The sequence below is a fragment of the Haliotis rufescens genome, unplaced genomic scaffold (genome assembly GCF_023055435.1).
Source record: "Haliotis rufescens isolate VD_foot unplaced genomic scaffold, xgHalRufe1.0.p SCAF_3, whole genome shotgun sequence".
NCBI lineage: Eukaryota > Metazoa > Mollusca > Gastropoda > Lepetellida > Haliotidae > Haliotis > Haliotis rufescens.
The window spans coordinates 16,208,238-16,229,105 of NW_025964001.1; the positions used below are offsets into that span (position 1 = coordinate 16,208,238).

At 39.9% G+C, this 20,868-nt stretch overlaps 1 protein-coding gene across 1 annotated transcript; it reads left to right on the plus strand.

Moving 5' to 3' along the window:
- Positions 1-4,213: 4,213 nt before the first annotated feature.
- LOC124134890 lies at positions 4,214-19,508 on the plus strand. The gene is made up of 10 exons (XM_046499984.2): positions 4,214-4,363; positions 8,042-8,221; positions 8,609-8,748; positions 9,200-9,326; positions 9,833-9,964; positions 12,548-12,757; positions 15,228-15,371; positions 16,009-16,227; positions 16,797-16,872; positions 17,845-19,508. Exons 1-10 carry the CDS (start codon positions 4,231-4,233, stop codon positions 18,392-18,394), a joined length of 1,911 nt encoding a protein of 636 aa, XP_046355940.2. The 5' UTR covers positions 4,214-4,230; the 3' UTR covers positions 18,395-19,508.
- The last annotated feature ends 1,360 nt before the right edge of the window (positions 19,509-20,868 follow it).

Here is a 20,868-nt window from a genome sequence, read left to right on the forward strand (position 1 = left end):
GACCGCATATTGCACGTGTTTGTCAGGACTTCTTACAGCACAACAACATCCAGACATTACATCTGTGGGACGAGTTGGATCGACGCGTTCGCAGAAGGAATCCACCGCCCCAAACACTTCCGGCGCTTCTTGATGCACTTCAGCATGAATGGCAGCACATCCAACAGCGTGTTATTGACAACTTGATTGCATCTATGGGTCGCCGGTGTCAAGCGGTGATTGATGCACGTTGTGGGCACAACCGATACTGACATTTTCTGTACCCCTGTGACATTAACTGTATCGTGTACGTGTGTCTGTCTCGGTGACACGATTAATGTTTTGAACATTGTGTACATTGATCTTCAAACAGTGTTTCAATTATGGTTTCTGTGTCCTATTTTGAAACAATCGCATTATATTATATTTTGAAAGTCAGTGTCAAGTTTCTTTTTTTTTAAGAGTATATTTAGTATGTGTGACTTCATGTTTACACTGACAGCCATACAACAACCAGCTGTATCGCGGAATACAATAGTTCCTCAAAACGAGAGGTGACATGTGCTTTTGTATGCTCAACAGTGAAAACTTTTGTAGTTTCTGTAATCCAATGTACTAAAATATATATAATACTTCCTCGGTAAGTCAGTCACAATGACAGCGCGTCGTAATACATTTACATCAAGTACAAGACGTCAAAATAGCCGAACGTGACGGGAGAGATTTCGGAAGTTGTGAATGAACCTGTGGCGTTTACATGTTTTAGTCATCATTGATCAACTGGCCGATCATTGAAAGGTGATTAAAGATGTGTCAAATTGACAATAAGGTAAATTCATAGATTGCTGTAGACTGTCACTGTCAGCCTGGACACGGAACGAGTCGATGCTACGATAGTTTAGAAGTGCATTTCTTCGTTTTGTTCATTAGGATGCGTTGTAGCAAGGATATTCGTGAACAATCATGAAGTCAAACTCTCTGACGTTTCTCAATGTACACCGAAATGCCGAGATTAAGATTAAAGGGTCTAAATGTTCAGAAAGAACGCTTCTGCATGTATTCGTGCTAGGAATTCCCAGGAGTCAGTCAGTGTTTACGTCATTTCAAGAACATGGTCTCGTGAAAAAGGTATGAACGTCAAAATATGTCGTTCATACATTGATGAACGACAATTTCGCGGTCATGTGACCGACCTCTCGTCCAATGGAAAAGCTGTATAGCGTGTAAACATGTAGACATGTAGCTAATGAAAAGTTATCGCATGCCGTATGGATAAAATATTTCTACAATACAAGTTCATCAACTTGGTTGAATTATGGTTATGTGTGTAAATCCGTTCGAAATGAAATGAAAATCCCAAATAGGTTACCAACGCCATTATCATCAATAGAATCGTAAATATATGTGTGTAATTCACAAATACGTTTAGAATTTACGAGGTCCTTAATGTCCGACATTGCCATGTGTCATAATGGCAAATGCACGAATTAACCTTTTGGTCACTCAGGTAGAACAAACAGACGAGTGAGAGTGGCGGCAACTAGGTGAAATAAATACAAGTACATCAGACATCCATTTTAGAATAGTAAAACTCCAAAAATGTCGGGGTGGAAGAGCTAATTATTCCCAAAACTAGTGGGACCTAGTTGCGCAGAGATACACATCTGAACTCCCAGATGCAGCATTTTAGGCGACATGACACTCTATCTATGAGATTTATCATACAACATCCATTTAATAGATTCCAGGGCGTAAAAACGAAATTAGTGGTGGGAATTATATGAGTGGATCACTGAAAATGAATGATGACACCAGGTGTTCGCGAAAGGGTAACCACGCCCTGCTCTACCGGTGACACCCGCCACTCACACAATTTGTGTAAAAAAAGGCATTTGTGTGAAGGGTCATACTGATCATACCGTACGATATACTGGTCCTCTTAAATTCTACTTCTGGTTGTAATATTTAAGACATGCACTTGTGATATTTGTTTATCCAGTATATTATATCTCCATACTTTTGTGGTTAAATAATGTTAACCCTTTGTTGCCATAACATCGTTTTTGTCTAGGGTTAAAAGGAAACACAGATAATAAAGTTCGCGTGTTGTGTTGGTCAGCTTTCAACCCGATGTTCTGCATCCTGGTTGACTGCACCTAAACAAAATGTTTGTGATTATGATTTGAATAATTGCGTTAAAGATAAATTTATATAAAATAATCTGTGCTATCTTTGGTGAAAGTTCGAAATTAGTTAACTGTTTAAATGTAGGTTTCTTATTGAAACGGTTATTTCCTTACGACATAATATCCACCTGTTCGTAATCTTACGAGGGGCTTTGAATAAGTTTTGCAACTTCAAAATAAGACCAAGTTGCACTTTTATTTTTCAATATAATCTCCATTCACCTTAATACACTTATTCCATTTGTCCTTTAAGCTTTTAATACCACTTTTATAGAAATCCGCAATTATTTTGAGACTTGGTCATATATTGAAGTTGCAAAACTTATTGAACGCCCCTCGTATATTGCAAAAACATGAACTACAATTATGACGTCACAATAGCAACGTTGTACAGCTATAAACGTGGCATGACGTTAGTCCCAGAGGCAAGCAGCCTCCTTCTACTGATAAATCGTTGGCCAGAACACTTTGAGGGTGTTCCTTAATCAAAATATGCCGTCCAGTTGTGCTCCCCTTCTTGCTGATCTGGTTGTTTATACATGAATCGGAATTTCTCCATGGATTGGTGAAGTAGAAAAATTCCCTCTTGTGACTTGTACCACATGTTTCCGTGTTTTTGTCCGGTACAATGGACCAATATCTATGGATCAGATTAATAACATAGTGGCCATTGTGTTTCCAGAAACCTGCCAAGTTGTTAATTTTCAAATGAAATTAATAAAATTATACCGAGGTTCTAAATCGTTGTCACTTTTATTCTGTTCTTTGTTCTTGTCATGATTTCCATTGATACATGTTTTAAGGGATTTAATCTTCTGTGTTTTGCACAGTAGGTCTTTAATTTGAGAGCTGTGATAAAATGAAATACTGTTAAAAATCGAACATTACACTTACACGGTTTCAAGAAAACGTGAGTTATTATTTACTATGCCAAACATATGAACACAAGTGAGTATATATAACCTAGAAATGGATTGTAATAAATGTCCTTAAACGTACAACGCAGCTGGCATATTTTCATTTGAAGAAAGGGATATAACTTCCGTAAATTTTGTGACTATATATGAACATTTGTTATGTTTAAATACAGGACACAAACACAGGAAAAAACACGCTTCACCATGGACACACACGAGGACGTCCGAATGCAGGCAGCAGGATGTTGACAATACGATATCACTGTACAGGCATTTGCTGCATCATTTAACATATAGATTACACCAGTGGGTGTCAAGGAAAAGGATAAACCGTGTGAATAATTCACAAAAATGTTTTCATTGTGCAACAGAGACAAACAAAAGTATCTTAGAACTAAGTAGAACAACGGCTAATGACAAGTTCCTAAACAACTTGCACTATTGTCTTCATTGAATATAGACTGTGACTACACTGCTGCTGACGTACAGCAACTATATCAGTTCTCATAACAGCTAAGCCCATTGCTGGTGTCCCCCGCCGTGATATTGCGGGAATATTGCTAAAAGAGGCGTTAAACCATACTCACTCACTCATTCACTCATAATAGCTAGTGATTGTTTATTGTTCTTTGTCTCATTCTACCTTCACGCCGAAGATCCGGGTTCGATTCCCGACTTGGGTACAATGTGTGAAGCCCATTTTTGGTGTCTCTTGACGTGATATTGCTGGAATGTTACTAAAAGCGGCGTAAAACCATACTCACTCACTCATTCTACCTTACCAGTAGTCAATTATTGGCAAAATTAATATATATATATATATATTTTATCTTCCTTTATCTGCAGAATAATAATTGCTTTCCGAAGTCACATGCTTCATGACTGTCACAATCTTGTGTCTGGGAGCTTTCTTGGAAATAGTCTTGCCACAAAATTCACTTACTTTCATTACCAGACATTGGTGTCTTTTGTTGTATTTCCACCTCAAAACAAGATATTCCCTATTTTTACATAGTGATGCAACTGCATTTGTAATATAAAGCGTTCACTAGACATGCGAGCCTTTGAAATGTTTTTTCAATCAACACAAAGGATTAACAAAGGATGGTATTTGTACACGCGGGTGATCACTTACCTGTTTACGTGAAATGAACTTCCTGGTTGAAGCAAACATGGCTGCGTACAGCGGACCTGGATCTACACACCAGGTGCTAGGGAAGTCATTCGTGTGGTTGTTTGCCTGTTACCTGCTATTTGGATGTACAGCTACTTGGAACATAAGTAAGTAGAACACTGTACAAACTTTTATATCGCTTTCAACAGGGACATGACCTGGACCTTCGCACATACATCTAGAGATCTTGATACTCCCTTCCCTCAACCATGGTGGATAGTTGTGTTCATGTGTGACTGATGTTCTGGCATTGGAAAAAGATGTCCCATGTATGTTCGTGTTTCTTCTGACAGTGTCAGGGGCACAGGTGCCATAACCTTATGAAAGTACGTACTGGTGTGTCAGCTCCATCCCTGTGGTCGCAGGCTTTATCAAAGTGGTAAACGTCGTAGACCTGCATATATATATATGACAGCCTTGATATAACTGAAATAGGAGGAGTTAAATTCAACTCACTCACTGAAGGTGTCAGCAACATGTGCACACATCAAGAAACTTAAAGAGTCTTTTCTGCTATTAATTTTATGCGGAAATTATTAGTGCCGCGACTTACATTTCTGCCAGGTTCTTCACGTATGAACTTTGATACACACCAATGCACGCGCACAGGGCCACCATGGTGCGGACGTATTCTAACCCGGATGTAATAAGAAAGCAACGCATGATTACTACACAACCAGACAACTACTCCATGTTGTGTTCGACTGCTAAATTATAATGGATTGGTGTATTTGATTGATAAAATTCGGCCCATTTATTAATAGATATCAGTATTTTATTTTGACTGACTTTGTATGGTACATAGTCACTTTTTGGAGATAATTACCGTTGTAACAAGAAGTAAGTTTCTACAGAAAAATGTTCTCAGAGTGACGAGAAATTTGTATTTTTGACCACTTTGGGAAGACGTGTTGTGATTAAATGATATATTCCTCCACAATGTGTTTGTTGTAGTAAACGCATTGAAAAAGCATCATCAGAAGCATCATTCTACCCTCTACTCATGTATTAATTCAATCTCAGAAATATTGTCAGGTAATGTAGTTGATAATAATTTTTCACGCATCAGTGACGAAAATGATGTCCGATGCAATTTCCTATTTTGACTTGTGCCCTAAGTTCCCGTGTTTTTTCAGGTGAACAGTTGACTTGCCTTTGTATGTGTTTGTGACTGGTGCCACCGGTGTGGCAGTATACACTCACTATTTTCGCGAACACCTGGTATCATCCCTATTTGATAGTGATTCATAAACCTATGCTCATGATATAGTCGGAATCGTACAATCGACTCTGTTTTGATAGGGATTTCTTTCACTTCGACAGGGATGAATATGGAAAGGGTTTTGTCGCTATATTTTGGCAATGAATCAACAGTACAGTCAGTACTAGGACAATAGGGGCAAACTGACGTATATGATATGTGTTGATGATGATGAGTCAGCCTTAACTGTCAACACGTGCCTTGTAATCAGATGAATGAATATCGCCGACGGTTAAAACCAGTATTCTATTCTGCGTCGTAGTATGGTATCATAAGAGGCGACCACATGGATCGGGTTGTCAAGCTGGGTGTCTTTGGTCTACACTTGATTATGAACAAACCGCCATGGAATATTACTGACTACACTCACTCATAACATACACTCACTTACATAACAACACTCAAGAAAATGCTGTGTGAGAGATCGGACCTTGGGTGTACCTTGCATTTCCATGAGTAGGGTATTATATAAGAAAGTTGAAATAAATATTAGGGACACTACAGATACACTACACTATACAGATATATACAGAATCATTCAGTGGAATCTGCTTTTAGCAGAGATTTCTTATGATTAAGAAAAATGTTGTTTGCTTTCATTGATCCTGTTTGCAAATAGGTCTTCGGCTTCTTCCACAGAGAGAATGAATGCTGGACCATCTGAGTAAACAGACAATGTAGTCGAGTGATGGTGGATGTCTAAACGACGGCTGACCTGGGTCACTGTGGCCTTTTCTATATTAAATTCTACTAAATGAAACTGTAGCAGGGAACTGTTGCACCGGGACTGGAACAAGGGGTCACTATAAAACCTATAGCATAATGAGAGAGTGAAAATTCCTCCTAAGATAATGACCACGTACCACCCATTTCGTCAAACGAGAGAGGACAGACATTGATACTGCTGGTCCGAAAGCGAATTGTCTTCCCTGGATCATAAGTGCATTGTTATGTTGAGATAGGCCTCTGTTGAGCATTGACAGGTCTAGAAGCTATCCCTCGTGAGACAACGTTGGAATAAAACCATGGGCCAAAGACTCTGCAGATCTCGACCACCCTATTATCTAACAACTAGTATTCACGAACCAAATTGCTGATCAGATGGATCTGGCCAAGGAAGGTGGCACGACAAACTTGGCAGACTATTTGGCAAAAGAGAATTGAACTCGGTCTGGCAATGCAGTTTGAGCATGCAGACAATAATTTACGATTGACAAGGGATGGCGGTTTATCTGTCACGAGCCTTGGCGACGTTTGGGAGGATTGTCTTCAACGGCAGACTCGACTTGCACATGTTTATTTTGAATACACCGCAGTAAAATGAAACGGAAAAGAGGGAGTGCATCATATCTGCATTTGTGTTTTGTGAATTGGATGACAGAGATACGTCATGTTTTTGTACTGATAAAGATACGGGTACCATGTTAGAGTTATAAAGAGTAGAGAGGGCGTCCATGGACACAGACCTAGCAACGGGTTCAATCGGTGCATATGAATTGACAGAATGTCTGACTTAATGACTTCCCTTAATTTCGAAAATTCAATGGAATCTGAAAGCGACAAGCCATCGTTTTCAGCTACAAATGTCGTTCCAAACTCCCCATAAATCCTATAAGCAAGAATCAGAGGAGGAGCCTGGTTGGAGTGGAGTTTTTTTCGGAATGTGTTTAAGAGAACTCGAGCCAACGTATTGTCCAAATCCTCGTTAGGGGAAGTGTATTATTGATTTTTGTATTAAAGATTTACCGTGTCCTTACTGTAATCTGTCGGCTCCCTCTGAGCCGGGATAGGGGTAACGTTTCGAAGCTGAAATATAAATGACATAAGTTGGTGTGCCACAAACGACGACTTTGTAGGAAGGGGGCTAGCTCCATGCTCTTGTAATTGTGTGTGGATGACACGACAAATGTCATATGAAGGTGATGTATTTTATCCGGCTCAGCTGATCACAGAGAGGCAGTCCGCTTTCGCGTTTGCTCTGTGAGCCTGAAAAATATCAATCTCGTCACCTGATACCTGCGGTTTTAGATTATAACGTCGTATACAGGTTTCACCATGATAATATTTAACGTCAGCGTCTCGATTATCCGTCGTAACAGATTCCAGTGGGAGTGTAAGACAAAATAACAGTGAGAATAATTTGAATGGAACACTGGAATTCAGTGATGACACCAGGTGTTCGCGATAAGGGTAAGCATGTCCTGCCCCACCGATATCACCCGCCACTCACACAATTTCCATAAAAAAAGTAAGTGTTTGTTGCCTGACGCCGCACAGCAGTTCTCTTGTCATGCGAGAGTGGCCTGAAAGCAAACCAGACAATCAAGTGATGGATGGACCCGAAAATCAAGCGGCATGATAGCGCATTTACTAATGTTGTTGAAACTGAGAAAGATGTTAATTTTGAATGACGTTTGCTGTGTACAAGTGCAGAGAAGAAGCCTTACAGCTATTCAGAACAGCTATGATGCACATCGTAAATCATGGTACCTGTGTGACAAACATATTTCTCATTCATTTACAGCCGATGAAGGAAAACATATCTACCTCAACAATGAGGAACTCAACTGGTGGGCTGCACGGGCCAACTGCCAGGAAAAATATGATGACCTGTTTGTTCTAGTGACAGGACCCGACCCTTACCTTGAGGACGAAACATACTACTGGCTGGGGGCGATGAGGTATTCAACATGGAGATGGACAGGTGAATGATACTATTGCTTGATCTGTCTTTGACAATTCACAACGTGGCTTTACATTAATTTTATACAATATGAATTTATGCAAATATTTAGTCAACATTTAACATAAACACCTTATCTGGTTTGGTACATAATCAAATGAAACTAAAAAAACCGAAATACTTAGAGAGGCATGCCAGTATTATCACTGTCGACTAAATCAGTTTGTATTCTCATCTAAATAAGCATTAGTGTTGTCCACGAGGATTGATAATGATGGCATAATCTCGGAGGTTGGGGGAGTTGGGGTTTTTTCAGGGAAGAACATGGAATGTTTGGAAAACATATACATTGCCATTTAATTTTCAGATGGTGTTATTAATGAATATTGTTTGTTTATGATATTGTAGGAGACGGTAGTCCCTTGTACAGAAGCCAAGGGTTCAGTTTTCTTACTGAAAATCTACAAGCCAACAGTAGCTCTTCTGGCACCTCCGTTTACCGATGTCACCGTCATTGTGGAAAGGATACCCAAATATTCGGCTTGAGTGTAAGATTTATGTCAGATTACGTAAATATTGATCTTAATTCTAAAACAGGTTCATTACAGTTTACAATGAAGTCTAACACGCAAGTATTTCTCCTGTTTCGTTGACAGAATAACAATTGTATGCAATCAGTATAACGTCAATGTCCACCAGACATCCGCACTTTGATGCATTCAGACACCCTCAGTCATTCCGGGTGTCAAACTCCACTAGGTTTGAGTGTAAGATGAATGTCGAAGTGTATGCACATGTGCTATTACAAATATTAATGTCATATCTACTCTCGGAATAAAGGCAGGTTAATTGTTGTATATACTAAAACTATATGTTTGAAAATATTATGACGTTAACTTCTAGCAGACACATGATGCATTCCAGATACATTACACCGCGTTCATTGCTTCCATATTAGACTGCTGTTCAAATGTTTGTTGAATGTGTTATTGTTGGTAGAGAGACAGGTGTTATTGTCTTGGTGACGACCATAACGTTACAAGCAGCAACACACAAGGAGAACCATGTTCAGGGAACCAAGACGAAGTGTGCGGGGACGCCAACCGGATGTCGGTCTATAACCTTGGTATTACTACTGTCTGTATTTTTTTTGTTACTAAATGATACGTTTTGTCTGTGGCAGTCAATGTCAGCTAGGATATGTAGTGATCACTGATGACATCAGTTTAAAAGTTAGTTGTTTTCCTTGAATTTTCATGTTACAGGAATCTATTTCACTAAATTTAATACTTGACTATTTTTAGGCTGAGAGCGTGGTTTGACTTTGTGAGGCTTTCAAAACGCTTTGTGTTAGATACGAAGTGGAAAGTTTTGACGATGTCCGATACTATTCCCTGTTATTACTTGTACCATTTGATCCCATTTTTTGTTCAGTTGAATACTAAAGTTGGTATGTGTTTGTGACGGATGCTACCGGTGGGGCGAACACCTAGTATCATCACAAATTCATAAACGCATGTTAATGGTATAGCCGGAATCGAACAACAGACTTTGCTTTTAGCAAACATTATGGAAATGGTGTTTGTCGCTTTTATAGATGAAACATAAATAATACCATTTAAATACCAACAGACTTACCGTTCACACCGACAAAAAATGGGAAATGTGCTTATGCAAAATGGACGAACGACCGGCTAACCGTATCGCTTGATAATGGTGACGAATGTGAAGAAAAAGACAGAAGATACGCATGTTATAGAAACAGTGAGTAACTGTTAATTCTATGTAATTTACAAATCTGTTGTTTTAGTGACCTGATAATAACAATTAAATTCAGCGGACAACATAGTTCTTAATCTCAAAATGAGCATTAATACAATGTACTTCAATATATACCATAGAAGACTAAGATATACAGACAAAGAAGAACTCCAGTTTTAAGTGCAAAATATTGAAATCACACTTGTATTTGGTACAGAATCACCAATGTTTCTATTAATAGTCTTTATCAGCAGCGTATTCGGTCAACAACTCGTTTTCACAATTGACATGATTACATATTTAAGCATATTACTGAAAAGTTCTTTGTTCATGAAAGAGAGGTAAATCTATAATTCTGTCAATTTTTGATTGCTTAGAATAGAAACACGTTTACCTTTCCAATAATTATAAATACCTTGAATGTGAGTGAGTGAGTGAGTTGGGTTTAACGCCGCTTTTAACAGTATTCCAGTCATATCGCGGCGTGTCAGCTTAATGTGGGAGGAAAGCCCGAAGTTATGCAGGTCTCAGACGTTTACCACTTCGGTGAAACCCACGAGCACGGGTATGGTGCTGACAAACCTAGAAACATTATCGGGGCGAACCGGGATTCGAACCCACAATCATAGGTTTCTGGCGTGCCCAAGGGACGCGAATCGCGGCGCCCTAGACGACTGGGCCACCCGTGCCCCCTACCTTGAATGTATGTATGCTGGTCCTGGTAAGTGTACATTTTCTGATTTTAGAATTGGCACTCACGAAAACTTCCTATTTCATGAATGTCTTGTTGCCTAGTTGAGATAAGGAAAACTTGTGAGATATGTTTGTAATATTATCAAACCACTGGTTAAGAAGCCAGAGTATGTACTTTACAAACCCTGGCTCCGTTGTCTTTGACCGTGCAGTAACTGACTGAATTGATTGTTTCATTCCCTTTTCCTTTACCTTGATAGAACAATTTCACGAAGAAAAACGTGTGTCCACACCGTAGGCTACATGAAGTAGTCTTCAGTCACAGCGAAATTAGGAATGACATGTTTACTAACATCTCACTCTCCCCAATTACTATTTGTTGATCAGAACTGTGTTTGGTCACAATTAGCCAATCAACATGGGCAAGTAATATTTAGGCGATTGATAAACATGTTGGTGTGAGTTGGTCTCATACAACTCAAAGTTTGCTGAGGATCTTCACTTTGAAAGGTGAAATAAAAGTCCATGTCATGTGCCAAGCAATGCCAACAAACAATATATGACCAATAATCTTTGAGATCACCCTTCAAAATGAGATTATCTGACCAAAAACTGAAAGCAAATTTATTGTAAGAAAACCAAACTCTCAGTAACACATATATGACCCACGTGGTCCGATCACAGCCTGGCACCTTCGTTACATGCTCCAAATAAGTGTTTCGATGATTGCCAATGGAAGGGTGTTGCACTCTTCAGTGAGATCCTTGCCGAGTTCTCGTAGAGATGTGGGAATGACGGGGTGTGTTCCACATGTGTTAGACAGGATTGAGGTCTGGTGACCGGGCTGGCTTCTCTATGCCAAAAACGGTATCCTGCTGCGACCTGGCACGGTGAAGTGTGTTGTCGTCTATGAGGATGAAGACCTGTCCGATTGCACCAAACATTCGGTCTCATGTACACAGCCAGAATGTCATCCCTGTAGCGCGCACCTGTCCTAGTGCCCTGCTGTAGGACATGGAGATCGGTTCTTCCAGCTCTACTAATCCCACCCAAAACCATGATTGACACCCCACCCCCACCCCCACCCCCACCCCCACCCCCCGTCATGGCGGTCATGTTCGGCTACATTGGAATCCTGAAATCTCTTAGTCAACGCCACAAGTCTTGACAGTATCTCTATTCATCAGTTAAACGTACTGTAGCCTACTCCTGCTCTGTCCACTTGACGTGATCTTGATTCCAATCCAAATGTGCAGATGCCGGAGACCGGAGACTAGCCTCACGAGGACGATTACACACCGTCTGCGTAGAAACGTTAAGGTCACTGGCCTTCCGCAGGTCATTTCTGAGTGCGGTGGGAGTCTTGCTGCAATCAGGAGTAAGCTGTCTTCCCGCTGTGTGGTCGAACGCTGTCGACCAAACTTCCAAAGGTCTGATATCGATTCCATGCTCTGCTGATCACCCTTTCGCTGACACCAAAGACGTTTGCAACGAATGTCAAGCATACCTAAGTATGCATCTTCCTTATGCTTCGGTCGTCAAACAACGTCTTTCACGCTGAGGGGACATAAAGGCTTTCAGTTGTTGCAATCCTCTGTAGCAAATATGGTTGTGCTCTCTGACAATGATGTGCAACGATTCTGTCACGATACATTCGAACCAGAGGTTTTCAAGGACCTCGTGCACATCGTGCCCATGACTGCATGCCTCTGTCCGTTAATCATGAAACTGAGATCCTATAGGGGTAACCCAATACATGTGTACCGTGATATTTCAACCTGTATTTGTTGGATGATTTTTGATGTCATCAAAACCTCATTCATTGAATGTCGTGTTATTATCGTATTATCGTGTAATTCTGAACTATTAATCATCGTTGACATGATGTTTTAGGTACTAGTTTTTTTAGTCGGTGGCTCCATTTCAACTGCAACAATAGAATGTGCATTTCCAAAAGAGGACAGTCGTGGACGAAGGCTAATGAAAGCTGCAATTTGGTGAAACTTGAGAGTTCGACTGAGGAATATCTAAAGTCCAGAATGCCACGAAACGAAAAATGTTGGCTCGGGCTTCTTTATGGGTCCACTAAAAAATGGATCACAGGTGGGTATACCTTCTATCATTTGGTCAATATCTATAATATATTACACAAGCTTCAATTTAATATCAATTGTATGTGCCGAGTGAAATGATGTTCAGTTTGCCCCAGATATAGTCGCCCTGTGTAGCATCATCCAAAATTCTTCGGATATCCTGAACTGGCACACATATTTGTAGAGCGCAATAGATAATCAGGGGCATACATATTTTTAAATATATAGATATTGTTTTTGTAATTGATATGATAATAAAATTATGTATGTCCAACCCTTTTACGGTCCTCTATCTTCTGCTTCTGAATGAAACGAAAGTAGATATATTGATTTGGATACTTATATTGCCAGTGATTTGTTTGAAACCTGGAGCTGCAGTTGGGTTGCTGTTTACACATTTAAAATATTAACAAAATCCTTGATGGCTTAATATACCTATCTTTGTTTAAACAGTTGACACTGGTCAGGAATTATAGCATCCTATAAAACATAGAACAAACTTACCACTGACCCTCTGCTTCACCAGTATCAAATTTCTAGTGAGATACGGCAAGATTGTCAACAGTGTTTTGAGGAATCACAAAATCAACGTCCTGCCATAGCCCTCCAGTATTCCAGATGTAAACCCATTCGAACATTTATTGGATGCACTTGATCAACGACTTCGAGCATGTCGACAACAAGCACAGACCTTCAAACGTGCTAGTGTGGACAGGTCTGCCTATTCAATTAAAAGAAATATGCACTTTAATAGGCATAGCAGCAATCAGTATGATTCTGTCCACTTGACAAAACAGCAAAGTGCCACTCTGCGCCATGCTTGTTAAATCTCAGCTTGGATATTGTGTGTAGCGTCAGGCTTTTGATTACTTTGATCCGACTTGGATTTGCAACCAGGAAGTGCCGCCATGTTTTTACACGTCTACTCACGTATCATTAAAGATTACCATTACAATTGGATTTAAACATAACTACTTTGTTGAACAGTCTATTTAACTGCACTGAACATTTACAGCGGTGTTAGGTGTGGGGAAAAAGTTGCTTGATTATATAGATTATATTACAGTGTGTTGTCGAGTCTACCCAATAAATATGTCTGACATCAATGTGCCTACTGCTGATTGTTCAGTCAAAGCATCATTGCGTGGTCTCAGACGCTATATCAGAAAGTATATGGAAGAGTGTCGATTGTCTGAATCGTGTACCCTTAGCTAACATCTACAATTGAGAATGACCAATGCCACTAGGGCAAAATAAATGTATCAAACTTTAATCATTCGTAAATCTATTACGTTAGTAGATACTAAACACGTTGCCCTCAATAAGATATCTAAAAAATAACACTTACTGTCAGTCTTGTACTCAATGCATTTCCAGTGCTTGATCAACATAAAGCGCGAAACTATATTGCGAGCAACCGCTTTTGAACAACCATGGCAGATAGAAGCCTCCATAGTAATGTAATCATTAAACACCATATCTCACTGGAATATTAGGTAGGATGAAGTAGGTCCCCCATTGCAGATTATGTGCTCTCACTCCAAACTCTAACTCCGTACTCTAACTCTGAAAACTATGGAACTTTGCAAAATGTCCTAGAAAGTAGACAAAAGGCAGGATACGTCCATTCGTAGGGTCACACCCGGAGAAGATACTAGAAGATACGAGGAATTACCCATATTACCCATATCTCTCCTATCTCTCCTATCTTTCTAGCTTAAACCCCGCTCCTTCGTCCTTGATTGAAAGTTATTGTATATCTGCTAAATGACAAAATGAACGCGAACCCTTTGCTAATGCCGGAAGTAACAATTCACATGGCATCAGTATAGTCAGCTGGATGAATGGTCCAAAACAAGGATCAATATCGATCAGTTATAATTCCATGTATGTATGCATTCATACATTTAAAACGTAACTTCATCATGGTATTTAAATCACTTCAATATCTGACCATTGATATCTTTACCAGTTGGCACATCGTTACAATGGAACTGTGCTAAATGGAGAAAATGAAGCCACAGGGCAACGTTAGTTCTAAAGCGCGCACATTTTTTATGGTCAAAAGGCAGGCATTCTGACGCCAAAACATGACGTCACAGACAAGCGGAAAATGTCAGTTTCTGTTGGGGTTTATGACTTCTCTTAAGTCGTTGTTTATCGTATTTTATGTCTCAAATATATCGCTTTAGATAATCTGGGACACGCGCACGGTATATTTTTGGGTTAATGAAGTAAAGTCAAGATTCCTGAGCTTCCAAAACAAGAGTTGAAAGGCTGGAATTGGAGAGCTCAGTTTGCCTTTTGAAATCTTGATTATTAAGTGACAGTTGTATGGTAATAGAGTAAACTGTAACAGGATTACAAGCAAAGCACTCTTCTACGTTATGTATCAGTCACTGTCGATGTTATCCGGTCTTCACAGTGAGTAAAGATGCATGTTTGTAGTCGTAAGTGAGGTATTGTATTTCCATTTCTAGGACAGGAAGCAAATGTACCTGATATGGACTTTTCATTCACAAGTTCATCAGAACCTCACTGCCTTGCAGTGTACTTTACCGAATCATACGGTGATTTGTCTTGGGAGCCATGCTCTTCTCACCATGCCTCCATTTGTGAAGTTGGTGAGTATTTATTATGAAAGAAGAAGATGGGCACGTGATGGGGTGGGTAGCACAAACAGGATGTGTGTGTGTGTTTTTTACAAGATAACCTCTGAACGCCGTACCAAATATCCGTTGTTTTGGAGACAGTTGTTCATGAGGGAAATAAGAGTATTGAGTGGGGTGAATGAGATGCCAATAAAATAGCAAAGCATCTTTAACATGAGTTATAAAGGAGTATGTATGCCATGCTCTTCTCCTTACGCGTCAATATGTGAAGAAGGTGAGCATTTGTTATGAAAGAAGGAGACGGGCACGTGATGAGGTAGGTGGGTCAAAAAGGATGTGTGTGTGGTGTCGACGTTTGCTCCCTTTTACATGATAACCTTCGAACGCCGTACCAGACATCCGTTGCAATGGAGAGAGTGGTTAATGTGTGAAATGGGAGTACAACTATGAGTGGGATGATTGTGAGTCAAACAAATAGCACAACACCTTAATGAGTAATAAAGAAGTATGTGTTTCGGGAAGTGTATTCAGGCATTCGCAGACTTAAGCTGCATAAAACGAACTAACTGCAGAGCCTTGACGATGCCAAGTTGTATAATGATTCAATTGGTGACCGATCTTAATATTGTATAACTCTCTAACTCTCCAGTTAGATCAAAAGGATCAGCAACCACCGTGACCTCGACACCGCCAGACACATCAACACCAGCAACAACAACAAACATAACTAAAGCAGAAACAGAAACACCAACACCACAACCGACAACAGCAAATGTTCCTATATCTGAGAGGTACACGTCTACCTCTACCAACAGTCCTGCAGTAGGACCTACACAAACAATCACAGCTTCAGAGGAAAAACAGATAGGTGGGTAACACTACTTCCTGTATACTTGGTGCAAGTGGGCTAAGTGTTGTTTTAGTCGACGCATTTCATATAGTTATCGGTTATTATTTACTTGTATATTCAACAAGCAATATTGATACTTACTTATTACTGCATAAAGGGGCACTGGTGGCCCAGTCGTCTAAGGCGCCGCAATGCGTTGTGCAGAGTTGCGTTCCTTGGACATGCCAGAAACCTATGGTCGTGGGTTCGAATCCTGGTTCGCCCTGATTATGGTTTTAGGTTTGACAGCACCATACCCGTGCTCGCGGAATTTACCAAAGTTGTAAATGTCTGAGACCGGCTTCACATCGGGCTTTCCTCCCATATCAAGCTGCCACGTTGTGATATAAATGGAATACTGTTCAAAGCGGCCTTAATCCAAACTCACTCACTCACTGTTATTGCATAATTGACCATTTTCACATTAGCATTTTCAACCATTACTTCACAATGAACGCAGTACACAAACAGACACACAAACTACTATGTTCAATGGCGTCAGTAGGAGACCACATATATTCCTGACATATCATTCTCTCTTTCTCCAGGTGTGTTCGTGGGACTTGGTTTGGGATGCGTTGTGCTTATACTGGCTGCCATCATTGTAGTGCTCCTGTTGATGAGGTGAGATATATACAGTCAGTATATTCAGGATTGTTGTTTTTATATTTGTTTTTAAGTGTTCATGGCTAATCATTCTAATCAAATGATAAAGCAGTCAAAAATCATAGTATACCATTAGAAATATTATGATTTAATACTAGTACTTGTTTTCATGGGACGAAACAAACGTTGGCATTTCCCTCTTTTGTGTCGTATCAATGGTTATATTTGCTTATTGGTATTCCGGACGAAGAACGGGAAATTTATGAAAGTAAGGAAAATGGTTTAATAAGGCATCTGTTTGACCCAGGGGACAAGGGTGACACAGTCGTGTAAGTTGCCGCAGTTCGCTGTGCAGTGTTGCGCCCCTTGGCTTGCCAGTAGCCAGTGATCGCATGGTTCTATTCCAAGATTCGCCCGATTATGTCTCTTGATTTATCAGCATTACACACGTGCTCTTTGACGAAGACCTGCGCCGTTTCGGTTTTTCCTCTACAAATCAAGCTGACACGGTGTTATGAAACTGACATACTGTTCAAACCCAATTCATTTACGAGTAAGCACATACGATTAGACCCATGAAGATCCGGGGTAGAATAGGTCTTCAGCAACCCATGCTTGCCCTAAAAAGCTACTATGCTTGTCGTAAGAGGCGACTAACGGGATCGGGTGTTCAGGCTCGGTGGTTTGGTTGATGAATGTCATCGTATCTCAATTGCGTGGATCGATACTCATGATGCTGACTGAATTGTCTGGACCAGACTCGATTATTTACAGACCGCCGTCATACAGCTGGAATATTGCCGAGTGCGGCGTTAAACAACAAACAAACAAAACACAAACGATTACAACAAAACACAGATTCGTACGTAGACGCCTGTTCCGTACTCACAGACGGCTTTTATCCCTGACATAGATTGGACCGTACGAAGTGTGCACAGAATACAGATAAAATGTGTACATCATGACATATATTGTAACTATGTGTTTCAGACAAAATAAACTCTGTTTTAAGAGGAAAGACAGGGATCAGCCAGTGCACTTTAACACGGTCACAAGAAACGCCACGTATGATCAGCTTGATGTGCCTGCACAAACAGACAATTTGTACACTGTCATCGTGCCATCAGATACAATTGGTGACAAGCCAGTGTCTCCCACTGTTCCCATGGCGACAGTACGACCCAGAGTTCAAACTGAAAACACCTCTCGGGTAAATAATGAGGATGACGGGGATTATAATGTTATAACACATCAGGGAATGACTCCAAGAAAAGTGGATGACTCCTACAGTCACATTGGTAGGACCAACAAGGTCTTTGAAGAAGACGCTTATGATGTTGCAAGTACAAGGCAGGCGGAGGACAGGCGTGACGATACCTACAACCACACTGCTACGGTTAACGAGAATGCAGGAGATACCACTGACTGCTACAACACAAGGTCTCTTGACGGAGACAACAACGTGGGTCTTGGTCGACAAGGTGACACACCTGAAAACACGGATGTTTACAGTGTTGCAAAAGGAATTTCTAATGCATGAGGATATCCTAAACTTTTACGAAACAGTTTCCTGTTTTAAAGTTTAAGTATCACCATTAACTCATGAAAACTAAAGTTTCAATTAGTTTATGGTATGTGGCCGTATGTGATCGTATGTCCATTATATGCCGAAAACGGCTGAAAGGGTAAACCTGAAACTGCATTTTTTGTCTCACAGCATAATCGGTTTCAAATAGGTTCATTGCATCACATGACAGCTGAACTTAGCAAGAGTAGCAAGAACGTTGGTTAATGCCCATGTATGACAAGACAAATGAATCATATTTTTCAATATTTGTATATAATTTATTGGTTTTTTTATTTTTGTTTTCTAAGTCACCATAACTCCGTTTTGTTCATGGACTTTTTCATAATTTTGAATAATGTTTTGGTTGCACATTTGTCTTTTCACTAACCACACCAGATGGGTTTTTTTGTATTTTATTTCACTTAAAAGTCTTTCTAAATGCTTCATATATTACACCATCCTTCACTATATCCATATTTACAGATGTCCTTTTCTGATATTTGTTTAACTGAAGTTCCCGTGCAATTGGTTGATGTACATTACCGTTTTGTCCGTCTAGGTTTTCTTATACAACATGTGTGGTTATATTCACAACTGTAAAGTGGAATATCTGCTATAAACACGCACAGCTTCCCGATACACACGTTGTCTTCAGTTGTCATATTTTGTTCACTCGCGTCTCAGAAGGAATCAGGACGTTTCACCGAAGTGTGTACTTAAACTCGACCTGCCATAAGTGACATGTCCGAATGAACAACAACACGAATGAAAATAACTAAGATATATATATATATATATATATATTATTATTATTATCATTATTATTATTTATATACCCGCTGATGTAAATACGATTTAAAATATGATTAAACATACATATAAGGTATGTTTACTTTATTTCAGGTCTATGTATGCTAAGCTCAATATTAAAAGGTTCGATACTCTATCGTATTTGTGTTTTGCCGACGTATTAAATGAACGAGAAACCCATGATCAGTTAATAACGTGATCCATATACAGTTATGTCATTTATGCACGAATGCTTCATAAAAAATATCACTTATCCATTAAAGAAATAGTAATGCCACATGTTCTCCTGTGATCTTTTCAGATGGTGCTTTATTTAGTGAAAGTGGCCTGTATCTGAGCATTAGCAAGAGCAATATGAGATGACCAACATTTTTACCTATCTTACCTATACATACCTTGTATGTATAAGTGAGAAACTAAATATTGTTGCGCAACGTGTTTCCGTTGATCGCCATGTACTGTTATCCTTAAATAAGCAGCTAAGTGTTACATTGTTCAAGTAACAGAGATGGGCTGTGACTTCCACTTCGCAAACATAAAAAAACGAACGTCACATCTGTGATTTCTTCTCTGAGCCTTGAACTGATATATTTGTATTCCTACCCAATCTAGCAATTTAAACCGCACCTGCTTTGCGTGCATTTGTGTGTTTTAAGCAGCATGCGTCATAAAGAGTTTTTAAAGTATAAGACTTTTTGAAGAGAAACAACAAGAGAAGTTTACACACCAGTTTAAACCAAATACAACATCATCCTGAGGATGAAAACATCTAGTTAAAAACAAAATATTCATTTCTTGTTCAGTTATTAACTATTTGTAGATTGGTGATGATGTCGACAAATCTCGCCAGTGGTAGCTGATACAGGTGCCAGGATGTGGGCCTGGTGGGGCTGTACAGAATGACCTGTAGGTTCAGTTGGGTACTGAATATGTTCAAGGTAATCTTGGTATTAGCAGGGGCGGTCCGGGTAGCCTAGTGGTTTAAGCGTTCGCTCGTCGCGCCGAAGACCCGGGTTCGATGGGTACAATATGTGAAGCCCATTTCTGTTGTCCCCCGCCGTGATATTGTTGGAATATTGTTAAAAGAGGCGTAAAACCACACTCACTCACTTACTCACTGGTATTAGCACATGGTGAGCTTAAATATATTGTTCTTCAACAGGTAAACGATCCTTGATTTCACACTTCCATCACAACGTCGCATTGAAATATCATGCATAGGGTGGTAACATCGATGGTACAGAGCATCGCGACATCTCAACGTCGCCTATATAGGATTGCATGATCACGAGACAGCCAACCCGGTTATCACAGACATACAGGATAATTCAGATCACTGAAGTATGACTGCGTTGCCTCTAGGCAAACAAAACCCGCGCTGTGTCTATGCACAGCATTCGGTTGACTCATGCGTATCATGTAGAACTAAACACACTTGGGACAATAAGCTGTATAATACCCGTCTTTGCTGACTGTCCAACTTGTGAGTGAATCAGACTTCCTTGTAGGCGACAGCTTATAGTGTGTGGGGCTACACGATGTACTCAGTGGATGCCGGACATGTTATTGACATGTCAAACAAGATCTTTCGTCATTAATGACGGCAAGGTATTTGTCAACAAATCGAGCTATCTGAC

Excerpts from the sequence above, each read along its gene's own strand:
- LOC124134890 (XM_046499984.2), top strand. The coding sequence starts at position 4,231 with ATGAACTTCCTGGTTGAAGCAAACATGGCTGCGTACAGCGGACCTGGA. Across the intron at positions 8,749-9,199 it reads CCCAAATATTCGGCTTGAGT|AGAGACAGGTGTTATTGTCT; the intron begins GTAAGATTTATG and ends TATTGTTGGTAG. Across the intron at positions 15,372-16,008 it reads TGCCTCCATTTGTGAAGTTG|TTAGATCAAAAGGATCAGCA; the intron begins GTGAGTATTTAT and ends CTAACTCTCCAG.